This window comes from Contarinia nasturtii, unplaced genomic scaffold (assembly GCF_009176525.2).
Source record: "Contarinia nasturtii isolate CC-2019 unplaced genomic scaffold, AAFC_CNas_1.1 Cnas_scaffold_2367, whole genome shotgun sequence".
NCBI lineage: Eukaryota > Metazoa > Arthropoda > Insecta > Diptera > Cecidomyiidae > Contarinia > Contarinia nasturtii.
The window spans coordinates 1,160,657-1,182,972 of NW_022199689.1; the positions used below are offsets into that span (position 1 = coordinate 1,160,657).

General features: G+C 33.8%; 1 protein-coding gene across 26 annotated transcripts in view; it reads left to right on the forward strand.

Annotated features, from left to right (window-relative positions):
* LOC116348276 (basement membrane-specific heparan sulfate proteoglycan core protein) overlaps window positions 1-22,316 on the forward strand; it is a 109,489-nt gene that overhangs the window by 83,129 nt on the left and 4,044 nt on the right. For 21 of the 26 annotated variants that reach the window (XM_031779208.1, XM_031779220.1, XM_031779205.1 and 18 more), the window contains 35 exons: window positions 191-348; window positions 431-542; window positions 606-728; window positions 3,613-3,723; window positions 4,489-4,608; window positions 4,679-4,786; window positions 5,011-5,115; window positions 5,389-5,481; window positions 5,739-5,753; window positions 6,251-6,384; window positions 6,525-6,618; window positions 7,138-7,350; window positions 7,558-7,560; window positions 7,651-7,965; window positions 8,051-8,530; window positions 8,687-8,757; window positions 8,864-9,167; window positions 9,244-9,377; window positions 9,457-10,453; window positions 10,528-10,628; window positions 12,861-12,989; window positions 13,054-13,761; window positions 13,834-13,996; window positions 14,883-15,019; window positions 15,084-15,255; window positions 15,682-16,560; window positions 16,739-17,329; window positions 17,489-17,790; window positions 17,884-17,986; window positions 18,057-18,195; window positions 18,262-18,496; window positions 18,595-18,760; window positions 20,435-20,650; window positions 21,772-21,938; window positions 22,032-22,307. In XM_031779208.1, the coding sequence (XP_031635068.1) occupies window positions 191-348; window positions 431-542; window positions 606-728; window positions 3,613-3,723; window positions 4,489-4,608; window positions 4,679-4,786; window positions 5,011-5,115; window positions 5,389-5,481; window positions 5,739-5,753; window positions 6,251-6,384; window positions 6,525-6,618; window positions 7,138-7,350; window positions 7,558-7,560; window positions 7,651-7,965; window positions 8,051-8,530; window positions 8,687-8,757; window positions 8,864-9,167; window positions 9,244-9,377; window positions 9,457-10,453; window positions 10,528-10,628; window positions 12,861-12,989; window positions 13,054-13,761; window positions 13,834-13,996; window positions 14,883-15,019; window positions 15,084-15,255; window positions 15,682-16,560; window positions 16,739-17,329; window positions 17,489-17,790; window positions 17,884-17,986; window positions 18,057-18,195; window positions 18,262-18,496; window positions 18,595-18,760; window positions 20,435-20,650; window positions 21,772-21,938; window positions 22,032-22,307 (8,174 nt within the window). The remainder of the gene's footprint in view (window positions 1-190; window positions 349-430; window positions 543-605; window positions 729-3,612; window positions 3,724-4,488; window positions 4,609-4,678; window positions 4,787-5,010; window positions 5,116-5,388; window positions 5,482-5,738; window positions 5,754-6,250; window positions 6,385-6,524; window positions 6,619-7,137; window positions 7,351-7,557; window positions 7,561-7,650; window positions 7,966-8,050; window positions 8,531-8,686; window positions 8,758-8,863; window positions 9,168-9,243; window positions 9,378-9,456; window positions 10,454-10,527; window positions 10,629-12,860; window positions 12,990-13,053; window positions 13,762-13,833; window positions 13,997-14,882; window positions 15,020-15,083; window positions 15,256-15,681; window positions 16,561-16,738; window positions 17,330-17,488; window positions 17,791-17,883; window positions 17,987-18,056; window positions 18,196-18,261; window positions 18,497-18,594; window positions 18,761-20,434; window positions 20,651-21,771; window positions 21,939-22,031; window positions 22,308-22,316) is intronic. The other 5 variants (XM_031779216.1, XM_031779206.1, XM_031779207.1 and 2 more) reach the window with 5 other exon arrangements.

Below are 22,316 nucleotides of genomic sequence, written 5' to 3' on the forward strand. Positions count from 1 at the left end.
AATATATTCTTTATTTCATATGTATTGTTAATATTACTATTTGTGTATAGTTGGTACTGTTTATATAAATGCACATATATCATCAGTTTAAATTAGAACAGATGTAACCAATAAACATTTTGAAAAATGGGATTCCTTGTAGCATTTTTAATCATATATCTCAAATGAATTGTTTGTCATTTCAATATAGTTCCGGAATGTCGCCCAGATGAAATATCATGCGATAATAAATGCCATCCCCGATCGATTCTCTGTAACGGAAACAATGAATGCGCCGATGGTAGAGATGAAGATGCAGCTAATTGTCCAATTGAAAGAACTACCACCACGACTTCACAACCCCCACATGTAATTAATTTTCTTTTGCCCATCAAACATCACTTTCTAAATCAAATATTGAAAATAAATGATTGCCCTTTTTTGGCTAAAGCCAACACGTTGTCCAGAATATACTTGTCCAAATGGTGGCTGCTTTGGTGTAGCCGATAGATGTAATCGTCGCTGTGAATGTAGTGATTGCTATGACGAAAGTGGCTGTCAAGGTAATTTATTCATAATATGGTAGGTATAGGTTCAAATAATACGGAATTTTTTTTTATTCACAGTACTACCAGAAGAATGTAGAGATGATGAATTTAAATGTGGCGATGAGGATGTTTGCTTGCCGAACACAAAAAAATGTGACCGAGTCAGGGACTGTAGAGATGGCAGTGACGAAATTGATTGCAGTGAGTATTTCATGCATTGGAAATTAATCACTTCAAATAAATTGACAACAAAATATGATGCACCAAATTCACGCATTTAACTCACAGGATTACTCTATTTTTCTTATATTCTAACACTGCTTCTTCATTTATATACTTCAACTTAACATTTTACAATGCTCGCACTATACTATTTTTCTCACCTTGAACCATATTTTGTGGCACCCAAAAATTTCTTATTGAAATAAACAAAATAAAAATGAAATATACTGGTCGGATGACGAATTTTTATGCATCTACGATTTAAACTGCATCAACTGAATAATTCAATTTTACTGTGATTGAAAATGTCGTTTTGACATGGGACCACATTAACTTCTTGATCTTTTTCATACATTACATAATGATCTAGTTGGAATTCATTTATTTACTCAAAGCGAAGGATAGAACTTATTACATGGTTAATGTCGTTGATATATCAACTGACCAAAATAAATATTGGATTAAATATTAACAGTATGATTGGAAATCGACTGTAATTACATTTTTCAATTAATTGCCTCTTTGCTCCTTTCATTCATTGTTTGCTTGCTAGTTTTCTGTTAAAATAGCTGATACCAATGTTACCTGTGAAACTAGTAGAGTGCAGCTAATTCAATTGGAAAATAAGAATTCTTTATATTACACCCGGTACGACTAAGACATATATCTGTCCCCTTAGCTACAAACAGCCACCTGGCGGTCAGATATGTTATATATGTGTCATATATCCATAACACAAGGGGCTTATGACATATGTGAATCGCAAGAGTCTCATGTAAATTATACTAATCAATAAGAGTCTGTATGTGATTTGCGAGTCAGTAAAAAGTCTCAATGACAGGTTTTAAGCGAATGTTAAATCATAACAATTTGTTGACCACCAATAACAACAAACATGTACACTGATACAAATTGAAGAACTGATACAAATAAACGAAAATAAAAAATAGACACAAATTTAGAAAAAAAATGCACCAAATATAGCATAGATCACAAACACAATAAGATAAAAACACTTCTATCACAAATCAAATGAAACAGTAATGAAGAACGCATTATAAATATCACGTCTTTCCTCAACAAAGAACTCTGTATTCTAAATCGAATTATGAAATTTATTTCCAATGTGACATCAAATATTTTCCCGATCGAAATGTTGTTGGAATATTCACAGTAAATTTTAACAACACTTTGTTATTTCGAAATTGAAACAAAAATGAACACAAAACCAACTGTGAATATATCCATTTCTCAGCGAACAGCTTTCCGAACACACAAAATCGTTGAAATTGAAATGACAATAAAATCAATTGATCGCCCAAACCACGCTACATACACTCACATCTAATTCTCAAGAAATCCTCTTAAAAACAAAACAAAGTTTTATTGTAAACAAAATCGGTTGGTGCGATTGTAGTTTCAAACTGATGGAAGTTGTTTATACTAACAATACTGTCACACGATGCGAGCACATTTTTAATACATATAAATGAATATCTTTGGATTTGGTTTGACACATACACACCGCGCCAATTGAAAAATGTCAGAAAGATGTAAGTTGCATCTCGAACACTGAAAATACCAATTCCACAAATAAAGAAAATTAAATGCAATAAATGACGTATAAAAAATAGTTCTTCTGCTGAGTTTTAAATTAAATTATGCAAATCTCTTTCCTAACAAATTGTTTATTTTTTTATTTGAGCGTAATATTTGAATTTTCAATTTAAAACTTAATGTATTGGGTTGTGTTCACATTATGTTGTCAAATGAAATATTATTGGAAGCGAAAGAAACAAGTGGATCCATTCCATTGGAATTCGTGGAAACTATGCACATAATCCGTTCCATTTGACACGAAAATGACCACCAGAATGTGAACACAACCCAATACATTAAGTTTTAAATTGAAAATCTAAATCTTACGCTCAAATAAAAAAATAAACAATTTATTCGGAAAGAGATTTGCCTAATTTAATTTAAAATTCTGCAGAAGAACTCTTTTACACGTCATTTATTGCATTTAATTTTCTTTATTTGTGGAATTATTATTTTGAATTTTCGAAATGCAACTGACATTTTTCGATTGGCGCGGTGTATATGTGTCAAACCAAATCCAAAGATATTCATTTATATGTATTAAAAATGTGCTCGCATCGTGTGACAGTATTGTTAGTATAAACAACTTCCATCACTTTGAAACTACAATCGCACCAACCGATTTTGTTTACAATAAAACTTTGTTTTGTTTTTAAGAGGATTTCTTGAGAATTATATGAGAGTGTTTGAAGCGTGGTTTGGGTGATCAATTGGTTTTATTGTCATTTCAATTTCAACAATCTTGTGTGTTCGCTGTTTGCTGTGGAATGGATATATTCACAGTTGGTTTTGTGTTCATTTTTGCTTTAATTTCGAAATAACAGAGTGTTGATAAAATTTACTGTGAATATTCCAACAACATTTCGATCGGGAAAATATTTGATGTCACATTGGAAATAAATTTCATCATTCGATTTAGAATACAGAGTCCTTTGTTGAGGTAAGACGTCAAAGCAATGTTATGGATATATGACACATATATAACATATCTGACCGCCAGGTGGCTGTTTGTAGCTAAGGGGACAGATATATGCTTTAGTCGTACCGGGTGTTATATTATCATCAATTTGAAAAGGTATTTTGCTGATTTGTGAATCGTCGAAATGATTGCTACTTTATCATGTTTTAGTTTGTATGATAAGTGCGAAAGAACGGAAGATATGATGATAAGGTTTTACCTAGGGTTTTACTGTATATGTATTCACAACGTGGACAAATCCATTGTGTGTTTGTTTCTATGTTTCTTCTATGTTACGTCATTTAGGCTGTCGTCCTGGGCAATGGCAGTGTCACACGTCCGGTGAATGCATTGATGCTAGAGAATACTGTGATGGACAATACAATTGCAAAGATTATTCCGATGAAGGTTTTTGCCGTATGTATATTTATTTGTTACTAGGGCCGCCCGTGGCCGAAAATCGACCATTTCAAACTGTTTATTTTATATACACTTTGGTCGAATTTTTTAAAGTGTGTTACGATGTCGAATCGGGCAAAACTATTTTCTGAATTGACAGTTATTATTGATAGTATTTTCGTATTGTACAATTGGTATCGTTTTTCTGATCATTTCTTTAAACATTTCAACTTCAATTTGAATGAATTTTTTCTTCTCAACGGAACCATTACCAATGTGCTCCAATAGTTGTTTGTTCTTGCTTTAACTTGGAGTTTTACTTGTAGCATTTTGTACATTGCATACCGTAATTTGGCAAATGTACAACGTTCGAAAGGTATTGATCGTGCGAGTGTGTCCCCATTGCATGATATATTTTTTGTTAACGGAAGATATGATTGTTGGATAACGTGTGGAGGAGTGCCGGATTTCTCCTACGAACTAAACAGTTTCGTTTGGCGTATACACAGATTATTGTACAAGTGAACGACAATGTAAATGATTTAGAGAATATTCAGATTTCTATGATGGCAGCAATTTTCATTTTTTTGCATGAACATTTTTCGTTTATTATCTAAGTTTTCCAGTCTTACTTTTTTTATTGTTTTTGATGATTGCATCTTGCATGTAACAATTTTGGCTTGACTTGCACGTTTCAAAATACGAAGACAGTTCTAGTTATCATTCAAAAGAGCAATGTATTTAATTGTATTTTTATTTCACATCATCATACAAATAAAATAGACATCTGTGGAGAAGACGAATTTACATGTGCAAATGGAGAATGCATTCGTCAACAATTGACTTGCAATGGGAGATTCGACTGTCAGGACGGTAGCGACGAATCCGCGGACTTGTGCAAAAGTGAGTTTTTTGTATCATACAGTAAAACAAAATGTGAACATATCTATTGTTTCTATGTTACGTCATTTAGGCTGTCGTCCTGGGCAATGGCAATGTCACGATGGAACTTGTATTGATGCTAGAGAATACTGTGATGGACGGTACAATTGTAAAGACTACTCCGATGAACGTTTTTGCAGTATGTATACATAATTTTTACATTTGCATTTCGCTTTTTTTTCTCATTTTGTACCATTGAAAATGTTTTATTTGGCTCTTCACGAGCACAAGATTTGTTCATTTACTCATCATTTAAAAAAATGAAACAAAAAATTACATATTTCACATATATATCATTCTGGAAAATCACACAAAATTCAAATTGACACACACACACACACACACACACACACACACACAAAGGTGAAGATGTAATTGGAACAGGGTGTCTTTTGAATATGTTCCGATGCGAAAATGGCCCATGCATTGATGAACAAAAACGCGATGAACTTGATTGTCATACAAATAGTAAGTCTCTCGACATACACATACAATCCAATATCCAAGAGATAACACTCACATTCAAATATCGAAAAGTGATACAACCAAACTACCAAAATTAAAACCCTTATACAAAAAACTAATGATGACTAATGAAAAGCACATCTAATAGTCAATCATTTATATGCATCAAACAAAACGGTTAATAAATTAATACACAATTTACTCATCAATTATAATTCAAAAATTGTTCGCCCGAAAATGATATAAATTCTAATTTACCATGACTTTTAATTGCAGCATCAAAACCACAACAACTCCCACAACCATCATCTGGAATCAACCATCGCTTGGAATTGAAAACATATCCAAACAATCAAACGATCAAAGAAAGTAAGTAGGAATGATAATTAATTCTCTCAAAACAATATTATTATTTTTTTCAACAAATTGTTTTTATTTTACTTCTTTTCTCGACTGTTTAAACGTAATTGTAATTTATGCTTAATGACTTTTTTCTCACTGATTTCAAACAACAACTGTGCTTTTTAATATAACAACGATAAAATGAAAACATGTATTTATTTGTTTATTCTAAACTCTATCTTACTACAATTTAAATCTATTAATTTCAATTGCTAATCACAAAGGATACATTCGTGAGGGTAAGTCCGATTCTGAATCTATCGAAATATGCATGCCAACATACTAACCAACTCATTTGATATTAATCTACCATTTCTACAGTGTGCATGTTCAAAATTTCTAAAACTTCTATTCTATGAATTTGAAAAATGACTCAAGATTTCTCATGAATAGTAATTTGTTTTTGGATTTTCAGTTTTAAGATTTTCCAACTTATATTTATTTAAAAAGAACAGTATAGTCAAATCCGAATCAACGCATGAAGAAATTCACTCAACGAAATTTATTGCGAACAATGTTAATTGCCAAATGAATCGTTGCGGCGAAACAGTAGCTCTTATTTTTCTCCAAATAATACTGCAACATGAAGTTTTTTTCACACGGTTTATTTGTTGTAATACAACAAATAAACTATTCATAAAAAACTTTATGTTGCAGTATTATTTGGAGAAAAATAAGAGCTACTCTTTCGCCGCAACGATTCAAATAGTAATTGAAATTTCATATAATATTTTAGGTTTGGAAGTTGTATTCCAGTGCCGTGATGAAGGTGTATTACGTGTACCAGTTCGATGGACTCGACCAGGTGGTCGCCCATTGCCACTTGGTTCAAAGGATCAACAAGGTCGCTTAGAAATTCCGAATATTCGAGTAAGTTGTGTTCACACCAACAATTTTTGACAGCTCATTGGATATGTCAAATTATAGTTAGTTAGTTATTATTATTTGGGTTAAGTGTCACTGTCTGTATTCGTAAATCTTTTCATTGAATCTTTCCTTCATTTGAACAGTTGGAACATAGTGGAGAATATATTTGTGAAGCAGTTGGAGTCCCATCATCAACTCCCGGAGCTCAAGTTGGTGTTCATCTTCAAGTTGAGCGTCGTAAGTATTTCAACAATTTGGTTTTAATTTCATAATTATAATACCAAAAAAAAATTCAAAGTTCTTAATTGAATACTGAAATAATTTTACATGCAAACCAAAGTATGGATTCTGTATGATTTTATACAACCAAAAAAGAAACTAAAGTTTGGAAAAGTACCGCATATTGGTTTCGAATTTTTTAGTCCAGGTTTGTTAATGGCGTGTGAGATTTCTCGTTAGTTTTTATTGAAATATAACACCACCATACAAAAATGCAGTTTTTTGGATGGCGATGTTACACCTCAATGAAATCTCGGAAGAAGTCTCAGATTCCTTCTCGGATACTTATTTGATTTCTTGGTTTCTCAATACATTTATACATAACAAACAAATCCTTCTTTTTCACATGCATTCTGTATAATGAATGTCATCGGGTAATTAGCACATTTCATCAAAAAATACTCCTTTAAAATGGAATATTTCCTTCAAAAAATACACTTTTTGTGTACTAATTGCACCGCTTATTATTTAATTAAGGTAATGTTGATTGGGAACGTCCACGAACAGCTTGCTCACCGAATGAAGCCACATGCATGAATGGTCAATGCATTCCAAAGCACGTATTGTGTAATGGTTACAAAGACTGCGCCGATGGTTCTGATGAATCTAGTTGCACAGCTAATGGTCGGTGTCAACCAAATGAATTCAAATGTAATAATAATAAGTGCGTTTTGAAAACATGGCGATGCGGTGAGTTTAAACAATTTTTTCTAATTCAAAAAAAAAAGAGAAAAGATTCATATAGATACATAAAATATGTCAATAATAATTTAATATAATTTAGTATAATAATTTAATATTTCATGGTAAATGCAAACATTCGTACTGGATACTTTCACACTTTTGGTTGACATTAAAAAATGCCGATTTGATTACTACTACTTCTTTTACATTCAGATGGTAAGTAAAATTTTAATGAGTAATATGTTCGGAAATCTAACTAGTTTGTCGAAAACAAACAACTCAAATATCATTTTTTGTTGATCATAGGCGAGAATGATTGTGAAGACGGTTCTGATGAACAAGATTGTAATGGAACAGTTGCACCTGGATCACGATGTTCGGGAAGCGAATATGAATGCCACAGCGGTCAATGTATTCCAAAATCATTTGAATGTGACAGCCATAGAGACTGCATCGATGGATCCGATGAAATTGGTTGCACTAAACCAACTGTTGCACAACCACCGCCACCAAGTGTTTACTTACAACCAGGCGATACATTCAATATTACTTGCAGAGCAGTTGGTGTTCCAACGCCACTGGTTTTATGGCGTTTGAACTGGGGTCATATTCCAGAAAAATGTATTATCACGAAATCTACTATTCCATCCATTACTTATTGATTCATTTCCATTATTTCCATTCTTTTCTATGTGATTAACCCTAGGTACTACCACAAGTCATAATGGATATGGTGTTTTGACTTGTTCAAATATCGGCGTAGAAGATTCGGGCGCCTACTCATGCGAATTGCTCAACAATCAAGGCACAGAATTTGTTGTTCCCGATACAATTTTAAGTGTATCTGGCGAAGAATCGGTATGCCAAAATGGATTTTTCAATGACAAAGCAACACGTCCAGATGAATGCATTAATTGTTTCTGCTTTGGTGTATCAACACAATGTAAAAGTGCCGATCTATTTACATACGCACTTCCACCACCGGTTACTTCACTCACTGTAGTAGGTGTACATGGCCCATGGACTGGACAACGTTCAATTACCATCGGTGAATTTGACAAGCACGATTTACTCGCAACACGTCATGGCGTTCAATTGCGATTGGCCAATTTACCAGTGTCTGGTGAATTACCATATTATTCACTTCCTCGTGACTATCTCGGAAACGACTTGAAATCATATGGAGGTGAGTACCAAAACATGTTTATCTCATTTTATTTTTCCGCACACACCGAGTAAAGTATTGAAATCGGCCAAAAAACTAGCACCCTCCAAATAATATTTCCTCTATGTTTTGGAAGTCATAGAATACGAATAAGCAATTTTTTCTCTCGGTTTCTAGGCTCATTCCGATATGAAGTTGAATATAGTGGACAAGGTAGACCAAATGATGCACCCGACGTCATCGTTATGGTGGGTTTTGTTTTAAGATTATAACATTTTTGAATATTCTGAATGTTCAAACACAATATATGATACAATATTAAAATATATTTCATGTTATTTTTATTTTCAATAGGGGAATGGAAACAATCTGATTTACCGAAATCCAAATCGTATTGAAGAAGGAATTCGTAATTCAGTTTCTGTTTCGTTTTTACCCGGTCAATGGTATAATATGGATGGACGTTTAGTTTCACGTGAAGACATCATGGTCACATTGGCCAATGTGGAAAATATTTTGATACGATTGCAATACATTGATACGGTTCAACGTGAAGTTGAATTGCTTCATATTGTTATGGATTCATCAGGTGTTATCGATCGTGGACTTGGTTCAGCCTCACTTGTCGAAGAATGTAAATGCCCAGCTGGATATTCAGGTAAATTATATCGCTTTACTCACTTGTATATACAACAATATGATATGTAAAAAAAAAATATTCTTATTAATGACAGGTTTGAGCTGTGAAACTTGTGCTCCTGGATACACTAGACAGGAGAGTGGTGCTTGGTTGGGCCGTTGCATACGCGATGAAGAACCATGTAGACCAGGAACTTATGGCGATCCATACCGGAAAATTCCATGCAAAGTATGAAATTAAAAAAAAAGTTACCTCAAAGATAAATCGTTAATTAATCGTGTTCGTTTTGTGTTTTAAATTTCTTTAGCCATGTCCATGCCCATCAACAAATGGCGCAAATAACTTTGCTCAAACTTGCTATTTAGGCACAGACAATGAACCAGTTTGTGATTGCAACCGTGGATACACTGGCCGTCGATGTGAACAATGCGCTCAAGGATTCGTTGGAAATCCATTATTACCAGGTGGTTCATGCTCTGTTGAACAACCAGTTTCACATTGTGATCCTCGTGGAACACTTCGTCAGCATCCAGATGGTCGTTGCGAATGTAAAGAACACGTAACCGGCTCACGCTGTGATCAATGCTCAAGTCATTCATTTTTTTTGAATCCAAAATGGAGCACTGGTTGCATTCAGTGCTTCTGTAATGGTGTCAGTCAAACATGTACAAGTAGTTCATTGTACAGAGATTCGGTGCGTGCAACATTTGCACAGAATCGTCATGAATTCACACTGATTACCGATTATGAAAATCCACAAGAAAGTGATCTCGATATTACCACTTACAATAATGAAGTTTCAGTCCATGATTTGGCTGGCGATACTGATATTTATTTCTGGCGTTTACCATCACATTTTGCCGGCAATAAAATCACTTCATACGGTGGAAATCTTAACTATAGCATTCGATATAAACCAACACCAGGCGGAAGTATGTCACGCAATAATGCACCAGATGTTGTAATTCGCAGTGCCAACGATATTACTATTTTGCATCATCGTCGCGATGAAGTAGCACCAAGCAGTTTACAATCGTATGCCGTACCAATTTTAGAAGACAGTTGGCAACGTGTCGATGGAATTACAATCAATCGTGAGCAATTGCTAATGACATTGGCTGACGTTTCAGATATTTTCATCAAAGCTACATATACAACGACAACAGACGAAGCAGCTTTATCTCAAGTTATTTTGGATACAGCCAGTCAACACTATACTGGCAATAATGTACGTGCATCTGAAGTAGAACAATGCTCATGCCCACTTGGTCATCAAGGATCGAGTTGCGAAGATTGTGCACCAGGTGTGATTATAAATAACACTTTTTTTGGTCTAAATAGATAATCGATTTTATTCGGAATATAACTTTATTTTCAGGCTACAAACGTAGTCAAGGTGGTTTATATTTGGGATTATGCGAACCATGTGATTGCAATGGTCATTCAGATGAATGTGATGTTGAAACTGGTGTATGTCATGTAAGTATTAAGTAATCACAGCGGACGGCAGTACGTGCGAGTGACGAAACCACATTAGTGTGTTGAAAAGTCGAACTCGCTATATATACACGTAATATACGAAATCCAGACCTAGAAGGCCGTTGGCCCCGGTTGATGTATGGTTGGAAAGCCCTTGGGCTTTAGATCAAGAAAAAATATAAAAGTTTGAAAATCGGTCCACCTGTCTTCATGACCATAGATGGCACTAAATGAGGTCATTGACCCTTGAAACATCGATATTCTTATTCTAGAGCTCAATACCTTTCCAACGATACTTCGAACGTCGAAATCGGTTAATCCGTTCGAAAAATTTATTAATTTAAAAATTTCATATGAATTTCTATGAAAAATCAAAATGTCTGTGTGTCCGCGATTTTGCGTAGTTGTTTCTGATCTTTTTGAAACTTTCTGGGATTAAAGTACATAAAAAACTAATACTTTTTTGTTCCGGCACTTTTCGATATGGCCGCCATGTTGACGCTGGCCGGCCTCCAAAAGTCACTTTTTGACTTTTTTCCCCACAGACACCGAGGCACTTCCACTTGACACACCCCGGACATATGCATATCGTTGGAAAGGTCTTAAAGCCAGCTATCAAATGGTTTTGGCAGGACACATAATGGTCATTAGCTGGAAAACTAGCCTTTCTTGGTCACTTGAAAATTTCACCGATTTTTAGGCCCAAGTCTAAGCTTTAAAATGCCGCATAGCTCATATCTCAGAAAATTCTTGTTTTCGAGATATGGCCTTTGATAGTGCGAATATGACCAAAAATGGCCAAAAATGACAAAAAATGTTAAAGTAAGCTCTCGAGTGGTGCCAACTGCGACTTAAAAATTTCATGATGGCCAAAAACCAAAAATTGACCGTTGACCGCACACATAACGGGCATTTTTTCGAAAAAGGCTGCATATGTTCTCTTGAAAATTTCATCAATTTAAGCCCCAAGCCAAAGATAAAAAAAAAATATGGATACCACACACCACAGAAAAAACCACTTTTCCTCATTATGAACCACAATTGATTTTGATCCAAAAATAACCTAAAAATCCATATTTTCATTGTATTTGGAAAAGATTCAAATTCATGTTTCTTGAATCTTTAACATTGAAAATAGCGCTTACAAAACTATTGATATCAAATAAAAAACCTCTATCAACCGGCTAAGCCTATGAAGAGACAAAATGCGAATTCCCCTCATCTGTGCCATCTTGTATTCCATAGTTGAACTCAATTTAGTTACAATGAATTGAATCGAAAAAGAGAAAAAAACAACAACAGTAACATGGCTACATAGATCTGTTGACCATTGAGATACCATAGGACAAGTATAGTTGTCAGACATTGAATGGCGCTGTATCTATCCTATAAACATCGAACTAATGAAAATGTGTGGTGGTTCATGTCTTATTTAATATACAATAGTGGAAATTTATCCAATACACAAACCATTTCTTCTAGTTCCTCACCATTTCTTCTAGTTCCTCTTACATTAGTGTAGGGGGATTCTTCTAAAGTTCAGAGAATGACGTTTGCATATAAATACATGTAAAAGACACTTTTAGGCTCGTCCTATGTGAGATACGTATAACAATGGAATGAAAGAATGAAGTAAGCGTATATGTGTATGTATGCATCTGCACGCATAGATGTACAGCTCATATAGCACATTGTTGTTGTTTTTTCTCTTTTTCATTTCAATGATACAGAATTAAATTCAGTTTTTCGATCTAATTCGAACTAATGTGAGATGGCGCTGATCAGCTGCGTTCGCATAAAAAAGTTCCCAATCTCATATACGTCAACCCCGCTTGACCTCTATCGAGGTGAAGAACGAGTGACGAAACCAAAATTAGAAACACAAAATTTCTGATATCAATTTTGTGACGAAAATAGTTGATAGATATATTTTCTGTGAACTGTGAATATAAACTTAATATACATTTGTATATTCGGAACGTTGCTTCATTGCGTCAGTATGAACTCAAAGTAAAAAGGAGAGAATTTCTGCAACGTTTTGAATATACAAATGTATATTAAGTTTATATTCACAGTTCACAGAAAATATATAATATATAATATAATTTTGTGTTTCTAATTTTGGTTTCGTCACTCGTTCTTCACCTCGATAGAGGTTTTTTATTTGATTTATGTAATTACATTACATTTTATATTTAATTAATTTTTTTAACAACAAAAAATATCTTTCAGAATTGCCGCGACAATACCGAAGGTGATCGTTGTGAACGCTGCGCCAATGGTTATAATGGCGACGCAACTCGTGGAACACAATACGATTGCTCAACTGACGAATCTCATGGAAGTCAAGCCGCTTGTCCGGTAATAATTCACACCAATTTAACAAAGTGAAAGAAATACATAATAATAAGTAATCTCTCTTCAGCCCAATGTTGTTGGTCACCGTTGTGATCAATGTCGCCAAGGCACCTATAATTACGACCAAGCTAATCCCCTTGGATGCACTGAGTGTTTCTGTTCAGGTGTAACACGGACCTGTTCCGCTTCGCGATTCTACCGTCAACAAATTCCAGCTATTATTTTTGAAGACAAATTCCCATTAACAAATCGTATCGGAGAAGTTCAAACAAATGAAGATCCAGCCATTGATTTTGCAACAAACAAACTTTCAAATCGTATTTACGATGGAAACACATATTATTGGAGTCTACCACAACGTTTCTTAGGCAATCAACTCAAGTCATATGGTGGTTATTTATCATTCGGCATTGAAAATGAAGCATATGGTACATACATTCCCGATCAAGACATTATTATTCGTGGTAATGGAATCACGTTAGTGTGGACTCGTTTCAATCCAAATGAAAACCGAACTGAAGCTCTATTCAAAGAATCAGACTGGCAGAGTATTGATGAAGGTGGTCCAAAGGTTGCCTCACGCGCTGATTTGCTAACCGTTTTGAGTAATTTGGAAGCAATTTTAGTACGTGCTACACTCAAAGAAGGAATATCACTAGTTTCTTTGAGCGATGTTGCCTTGGACACAGCCGTTCAACAAAATACCGGTCAAGATTTGGTTAAAGATATTGAAATTTGCCGTTGTCCAGAAGGTTATACTGGCTCAAGTTGTGAGGTAATTTAATTTATTATTCATATTATTATCTTTGATTGCAAAAATTTATTTGATTTCTGAATATGCTACTAGTCTTGCGACCACTTCTACTATCGTGATTCAAACGACCGTTCGGCCGGTCTTTTGGGCACATGTAATCGTTGTCCATGTGAAAATGCCGATTCCTGCACACTGGAAAGTAACGGAAATGTTTTGTGTCATTGCCATCCTGGTTATGTTGGCGATAGATGCACCGGTAAGTTCAATTTTTATTATTACTTATTCATTCAATTTTTACCTAATAAGACCCATATTTTTATAGAATATCACTTGTTTTTTTTTATTTATCACTTTCCCAATTAATATTATTTTAAATTTAATTCAATTTAATTTCATTATTATTTTTAATTTTTTTACACATTAAAAAACTCCCCCTCGCCATATGAATTAACATTCAGCAAATGAATATCGCGCAAAAGAAGATAGTACAAATTCACTCTATTTACTATACATTTTTAATATAAGTGACGCCAATCAAATGTCATACAGAGTTTTTAGAGATAGTAATGGAACCAAACATATCGGTGTTTTACGAAAAATAAAAGGTTCATTTCATACACAACTTTATTCTTTCTCTCTATGTTCAGAAGATTTTCTGTATTCCATGTGTGTATTCGAACAAGACTATAGTTAAGTCGCAGTAATTTGTGAATCGTTTTATTTTGCTTCAAAATTTTTGTGATATCTTAATCCAATCTGTTGAACAAGATTTCGGAATGATTTTGCATCTAGAAAGTTTAGTTTCCGGCAATTTTGATCTATTCCGTGTATGTGTATAACCTTGTGAAATACTTTGTATTTCGAAGATTTCACTTCTATTCAAGGGGCTTGTTGTCAGCTAAAATAGAAGTCAACGTTCACGCTAACAACAAGCCCTGCCTCCAATTTATTTTAACCATAAAAAGTCTCGAAAATGTTTTTAACTAAATTGTAAATAACAAAATGCTCCATCGTTAAATAGTTAGTTACTAATTATGAAAACCCATAACACTCACTCCATTTTTGTTTGTCCGATTAATTTTGTTGCACAAGATGTCCGTTAATAATGTTTTTTAATAAATTTTATTTCAACTCGTTTCAAGAATATGAAGTTGCAGTTTCAACTGAAAGTCCAGCACCACCAACAATTTCTGTTGTGATTTCCTCGCCTGTGATTCAAATCATTGATGTTGGAGAAACTGTCAGACTACCATGTACCGCATACCACAATATTAGACGCGTAAGAATATAAATTACACTTTAATAAAAATCATTAAATCATTCAATTTGTCTTATTTCATTAGATTCCAATCACAGTTGTCTGGCATAAAGAAGACGGATCTCTTCCGGGTCGCTCTTACCAAGAAAATGGTGTTCTCACAATCACAAATGTTCAACATACTGATAGCGGTGTTTATGTTTGTCAAGCTCAATCTGAAGAACATTACGAACAACGTGTTACAATTACTGTAGGAGGTAAAAGCTAAACAATAGAAAATAGAAACAAATCCTAAAAACAAATACTAACAGAAAAATACTTTTTCAATATCTTATTTTTAACGCAAAGCATTCTCAAAGGAATTTAAAGAAATGATTCGTAAAGGTTCAACAACTGATAGAATGTTTTTTTTTTTTAATCGGAGAGTTCTATTGAATCCATCAAGTTATATGCAAATATCAGATATTTTAAGTAAATAAAGGAAGTGAAAACAATAGAATTGATTGTAACATTTTATAACTGTTATATATTGTTATAATCACTTTCATTTATCTGCTAAAAATATCTGATGTTTTCTTCAGATTTCATATAACATGATGCATTCATGCAATAGTAATCTCTGTTTAAAATATACGATTTCATCTTTTTTGTAATATTTTTTTTGTTATTTTCATAAATTCTAGGGGGTCGTGCAGGAAAGCCACGAGTTGAATTACGACCGACACATCTAGATGTTGATGAATATTCACCGGCTGATGTTGAGTGTCTAGCTACATCGCCTTCGCCAGTTACATACCATTGGAGTCGATTGGATGGTGAACTTTCACCTGATGCTTACATTAATGGTCAATGGCTTCGATTCAATCAAGTTCGTCGTTCAGATAGCGGCGATTATCAATGTATTGCTAGCAATCAATACGGTGATGATACAAGTGTGTTGCATGTTTATGTTCGTGAATCAAACCAAACACCGCTTCCACAACCACAGCCTAGCCATGAAGTTGAAATACGGCCGCCAAACTTCAATGGTCGTCCAGGCGATAATCTTGTTTTGAATTGTCGCAATGTTATAAATGTGTATGCTACATTAGTTTGGAACAAATCTGGTCTCACACAATTGCCATCACATGTTATTGTTAGAAACGGTATTCTCACCATTCCTAGTGTTAGTGTTGAGGATAGCGGTCGTTATATTTGTACATCATCCCCATCAACATCTGGTCAACCGATTGAATCAATTACAGAGGTTGCCGATGTTTTTATTATTGACGATGACAACAGTGATACACAAGTTTCACCTCAACCAGTTTATGTAAAACCGCTCGAAGAATTGTACACAGTTCTTCAAAGTTCTGATTTCAATTTGGCTTGTGAAGCTTCTGGTAATCCATATCCCACAATTACATGGAAGAAGATTCACGAAGACTCTCTCGGTTCAAATGTGCAACAAATTGGTAACACGTTAAAGATTTTCAATGCTCAACCGGAAAATCGTGGTATCTATCAATGTATAGCGTCAAATGGACAAACAGCTGACAGCAGTACTGTTATTGACATTGAACGTAAGTTTTTAAATAATTTCAAAGCGAAAAGTAGTAGTAGTAAATAATTAAATGTACTTGAAACTTAATTGCATGTCTTTCAAAAGACTATAAAAAAGGAATTGGTAAACGTAAATGTTGATTTTTTGGATAATTTTTTTAAGCCTATTTTAATAAAATTGTGATATATTGTTCACAGCACGTGAAGCACCAGTTGTTGAAATCTATCCACGTGAGCCACAAACAGTTCGTATTGGTGAATCTGCAATGCTCAGCTGTCGTGCTATTGCGGGTATCCCAACACCAAATGTAATTTGGTCACGTAGTGATCGCGCACCACTTTCACAGCGTGTTGAAGAAAAGTATGCCGGTACAATTTTAATTTCGAACATTACATTCGAGGATGCTGGTCAATATGAATGTCGTGCATCAAATTTAGTTGGAACAGCTAGTCAAACGTCCGCAATTAATGTCCAACAAGCACCTATCATTCGAATTATTCCCGAAATACAGGAATGGACGATAACTGAAGGAGATGAATTAAAGTTGGAATGCTCGGCAGAAGGTTCACCACCAGCCACTGTGCAATGGAAACGACCAGACCGAAATGGTGTAGAACAATTTATACCTAGAGTATTGAGTGCATTTTCAGTAACACCTCAAAGCTTAATTCAAAAATATAATGCCGATCGTAACGATGAAGGAACGTATATTTGCCATGCGGTCAACGAAGCTGGCGAAGATCAAAAATACATTACCGTTTTTGTTCAACCGAAACGGGGTGATGTTGGTAAGTTTTCTATTTATTTAGTGTAGTTTTTTATTAAAATGCTGCCAATGTAGTAAAATATCGATGGAGAGGTATTAATAAAACCCATACTACAATTAACTTCTTCGATAAATTGAATATAAATAATTTCGTTGAGTAATGTGTTCATTTCACACTTAGGTCCACACGACAAAGACGAAGTTATCGATTCACGACCAATACAACCGGACAGACCAACGCATTCGCCATATTATCCAAATTCGCCCAATTATCCACAGCCAAATTATCCACCAAGTGGTCATCGTCCTGATTTTTCAATACCTGATAGACGGCCAGATAATCAACCACAACAATATAAAGTAGCTGTAGGTGATCAAACTAAAATCTCATGTGAAATCGAAAACATCAATAAACGCACATCATGGCGACGTCAAGGTGGCTTACCACTACCAAGCAGTTCCCATTCGTCTGGCGGTGATTTGGTATATATGCACAATTAATTTAATCGATATATTTATATGATTGGAATTCATGATTGAAAACTTTATTTAATCGACGTGAATTTTTTTTTGTAGATCATTGAATACACCCAACAGGATGCAGCCGGTATTTACGAATGTGTTGTTCACGAGCCCCATGCTACTTATCCTATTGTCACCACTGAACTCATTGTCGTTGGTAATTGCAGAAAATTTATTTAAAAAAAAACCTTTCCTTATTCATGAAACCTATAATCATATTCCTACAGAATTGCCAAAAATAGTATTGCAACCGGAAATGCCATTGACTGTACGTAGCGGTGAACAAGTTTACATTCTTTGTAATGCAACCGGTGATGGACCAATTCATGTTGAATGGCACAGTGAAGACCATCGACCACTTCCATCGTAAGAAGATCATTTTTAAAAAGTATTTGTGTACAATATTTTGAATAATTATAATTTAATTTCTAGAAATGTTCGAATTGTTGGGAACTACCTGGAGTTCTTCCAAATAACACCAAAAAATGCTGGTCGATATTACTGCTCAGCAACAAATCCAAACGGAAATGTTACCAAAGCTGCCGAAGTGATTGTTAGCCACAATGAAATTCCGAGAGAGCGTGAGGTACAAGGACGTGTGCAAGAGGTTTTGGAAGGTGAATCAGTTTCTCTTGAATGTACAGCACCATCTTCTCCAGCTGCTAGAGTAAGAATATTGATAACACAAAAAGAAGTCTGCAACTTTTATTGTAAACACATTTATATTGATGCTCATGCTCATTATTATCGATATTCTGTGTTTAGTTTGAATGGAGACGTGAAAACGGAGAACTGCCACAAAATGCTCAATTGGATCGTAGTCGTTTGATTTTGGTAAACATTCATAACGAAGATACTGGACGTTATATTTGCGAGAAAACCGAACCAAATGGCTACGTGACACAAAACTACTTGGATGTCGTACTAAAGCGTGAGTACCCACGTCGGCGTCTTCGGTGGCCGTGATACTCATTTTTAATTTAAACTCGAAAACAACCAAAAAAAAGAAACACTTTCCTATCCAATTTTGAACTATAATCCATTTAAAAGCAAGGAAAAAAGCACAGCAATCGTGATTAGTAATCAATCGTTACTGATCTATATCAAAGCAAAATACGATTTGCCTAACTAATACACACTGCCATTGCACACAAAATCAAAAGTGTTATAAACATACCTTACATCAACATTCAAATGCTTTTATTTAAAAAAAAATATATTCACAATTTATTGCTATTTCTGTTACTGTAAATATTCATTGTTCGGAAAATAACTTGATATTATTTTGTTTTTATTTTTATTTTTTTTATTAATAATATTATTTGTGATTTTGATTACATTCCAAATGCAAAACAACCCAAGCTAATATGTATTTTATGTGAACAAATGCACTATATATAGTGTATTTTAAATATTGTTTTTGTTTATTTTCCATAAAATTGAAATCCTTAATGTCGATCAACGTGCATGCACTTGGAAATATATAGCAATTTCTGTAAATCCTCAATTTTTTTCTAGCCATTAGAACAATTAAAGTATAAAAACCCCAAATAAACGTAACCCCATGCGTAAAAATAATTTGAACAACGTTGTGATAGATTTTCCTGTACACTTTACTCTATATTTTTTTTTGTTTTGATATGTTTTTCCGTTTGTTAAGTAATTGTTAAAAAAATTGTTCCTCCATGCATAATTCTATTGAGTAAAAAAACTGCTCAGCGTTTTGTGTAGTGTATGTTGCGTTTTGAAAAATATTATGTAGAGTAAACCCTGTGTCGGTTTTCAAATGTTGTATAAACTAAGTTCAAAAATCTTTTTGAATGTGTTGTCCCCTGTATGAAAAAATGTAATTGCGAGCAGTTGAAATATTGTAGAACTTGTGCCGTTCCATATCCAATTCAATCAAATTATTGTTTAAAGCATTTCATATTCATTGAATTTTATCTTTTTTATTTCGCGCAAGGCATTCAAAATCTTTGAATGGAACTATGAAAATATATTGTTCAACACATACACAATTATAAACACAAACAAACCCATATTCCGAACATACAAAATAAAAGGTCTCGTTATTTTTGTTTTTCGCAAATTGAGGTTTCAGCTATATTCAGCTATGTTGCATGGTTTTTAGATATTTATGCCCAACAATAACAGGTGTGTTTAATTAAATTTTTCTCAAAAAACGAGTTTACAATTCCAATCAAGGAATTTCATAATAGAATTTAAAAAAAGAAGATTTAACATCATTTTTAAGGACTATTTTTATGTTAAGAGAAATACACCTTTTTTTAAAAGGCGAGTTTGTTTGAAATCCAAATTTCGTTTTCCACAGTTGTTCGAAAGTTTAGTTGTTTAGCAAAATAGTTCACAAACAAATTCGCTTCAAATTGATACATTTTTTCTATGTAATTTATTCCCTATTCTAATCTGTTGCAAAACATTTTTCTTTTCTTTTCAATCATCGAAAACAAAAACACACAAAAAACCAAACAAAATTAACTCACTTTTATTATCGTCCTCATCATCAAATCATCGTTTTCCTATGTCAAAAAAATACCACTTTTTCTAAATTTAAATAAAAAAACAATAAAACGCAAAAATGCAGCCCGCTATACGGATATTGTTGTACCAGGGGCCGAATACTGTGGGCCAAGACAATTCAGTTGTAAATCAGATCCAAGCGTCTGTATCGACATAGTTTCGGTGTGTGATGGCACAGTAGATTGCTCTGATTCATCAGATGAACTGGATTGCTCGCCATATTTACGGAATCGATCTAAGAAGGATGACATGGCTGCAAACAGACCGGCTAAGTTCATTGGTTTGTTAAACAAAAAAAACACACACACAATCCACCAAACTGACGCCAGAAACATAAATTCAATATATACATACACACATTCTATCTATATGTGACTCATAATATATAACTTTCAATGACTTCTTAACTTTCTTCATCTCATAACATTTGCTCGAAATACCGTCGAAATTGCAAAATTTTCTTCATTCGAAACGAATGTTCAGTGGATATTATTCTTGGCCACATTTTTTCGACATAATGTTATGTTTATACTCAACATATTTCATACATAGCTATCTGTTTATACGTCATCTTCTTTTCACTTTTCCATCAGACTTTCCACCAATTCGCCGGCGTATGAAAAATGAAAAATTAATATGGACATAGATGAAAAAAAATTCAACTGTATTTATCAAAATTATTCGTTTTGGCTTGCACTCGAAAAAAAAAACAATTATAAATTCCCTTTTGTTTTACAATATTTTTCATACTCCAATAATTCTCGAAAAATCTGCTCACTTTTGAAATTGCCAAAATTGCTTTTTGTTTTGTGTTTTAGTTTGTGGTAAACTGGGAAATTTTTTATCTTTTTATTTGTTGTTCGTGTGGAATTCTAAATTATAAGACTCTGCTGGAACTAAAAGTAGTTCTGATGAGTTTCGCTACCAAGCATATTTTCAACTAAACAATACTTAATAACAAAGACCATGGTTTTTTTTCAACAATGAATTTGATTTGTAAGAGCTTCTTTTTTTACTTTTTTTTGGTACGTATTGAACGTAGTTTTTAACCTTTTATTTCTATTAACAATAAATAATAGTTACGTGCTGTAAAGTACTAGTATAGTTAGAAGTACACACATTAAATTCCCCAAAAATAACTTGCTTTTATCCATTAAAAAATAATTTCTACATTTTCTAACATTGTTTAATGCCCAATTTAGAAATATTGGCTATGATTTTTAACATGTGGCTTGTCTGCACTTTAAAGGAAAAGCTAAAACTTGTTATTCTTTGTCTGTATGCATTTATTCTAAAATAATAGCTTTTGTAAAACTTACTTTAACGCTAACGTTAACAATTCAACATTTTACAAATTTTCTATGAATTTGAATGTTTGATATTTTTATATAAAAAAAATAGCGTCGCAACCATCTTACAATTCTGTGGCTCCATATGTGAAATTAGAACCAGCTCGATCATTCTTGCATCCAGGCGATTCAATCGTTGTTGATTGTAAATCATCATCACCAGACAGTACAGTCACATGGAAGAGAGAAGGATATCAAAGACTCCCAAGCAATTTCCGTGTATGTATTTATTTATGAAATTGAATCATTATAATCATAGATTCAGAATTTTATAGATTCAAAATTTAATAAAAAATTTCTCAATATTTTCAGCAACACGGAATTCAATTGATTATCAGTAATGCTCAAAGTGCCGATGCTGGTCGATACATTTGTGTATGCAAAACAAGTAATGGTCAATTGTTTGAATCAGAGTATGAATTGAATGTAGAAATTCCACCAGCTCGTAATGAAATAAAACCAGCACAAATTGAACATGCTGAAGCTGGCTCAAATATCGTGCTGAATTGTAATCCGGGCCGATTTGCAAATAAATACCATTGGAGTCGTCAACAAGGCCATTTTGCTGCTGGTACAGATATTACAAGCGTAAGTATT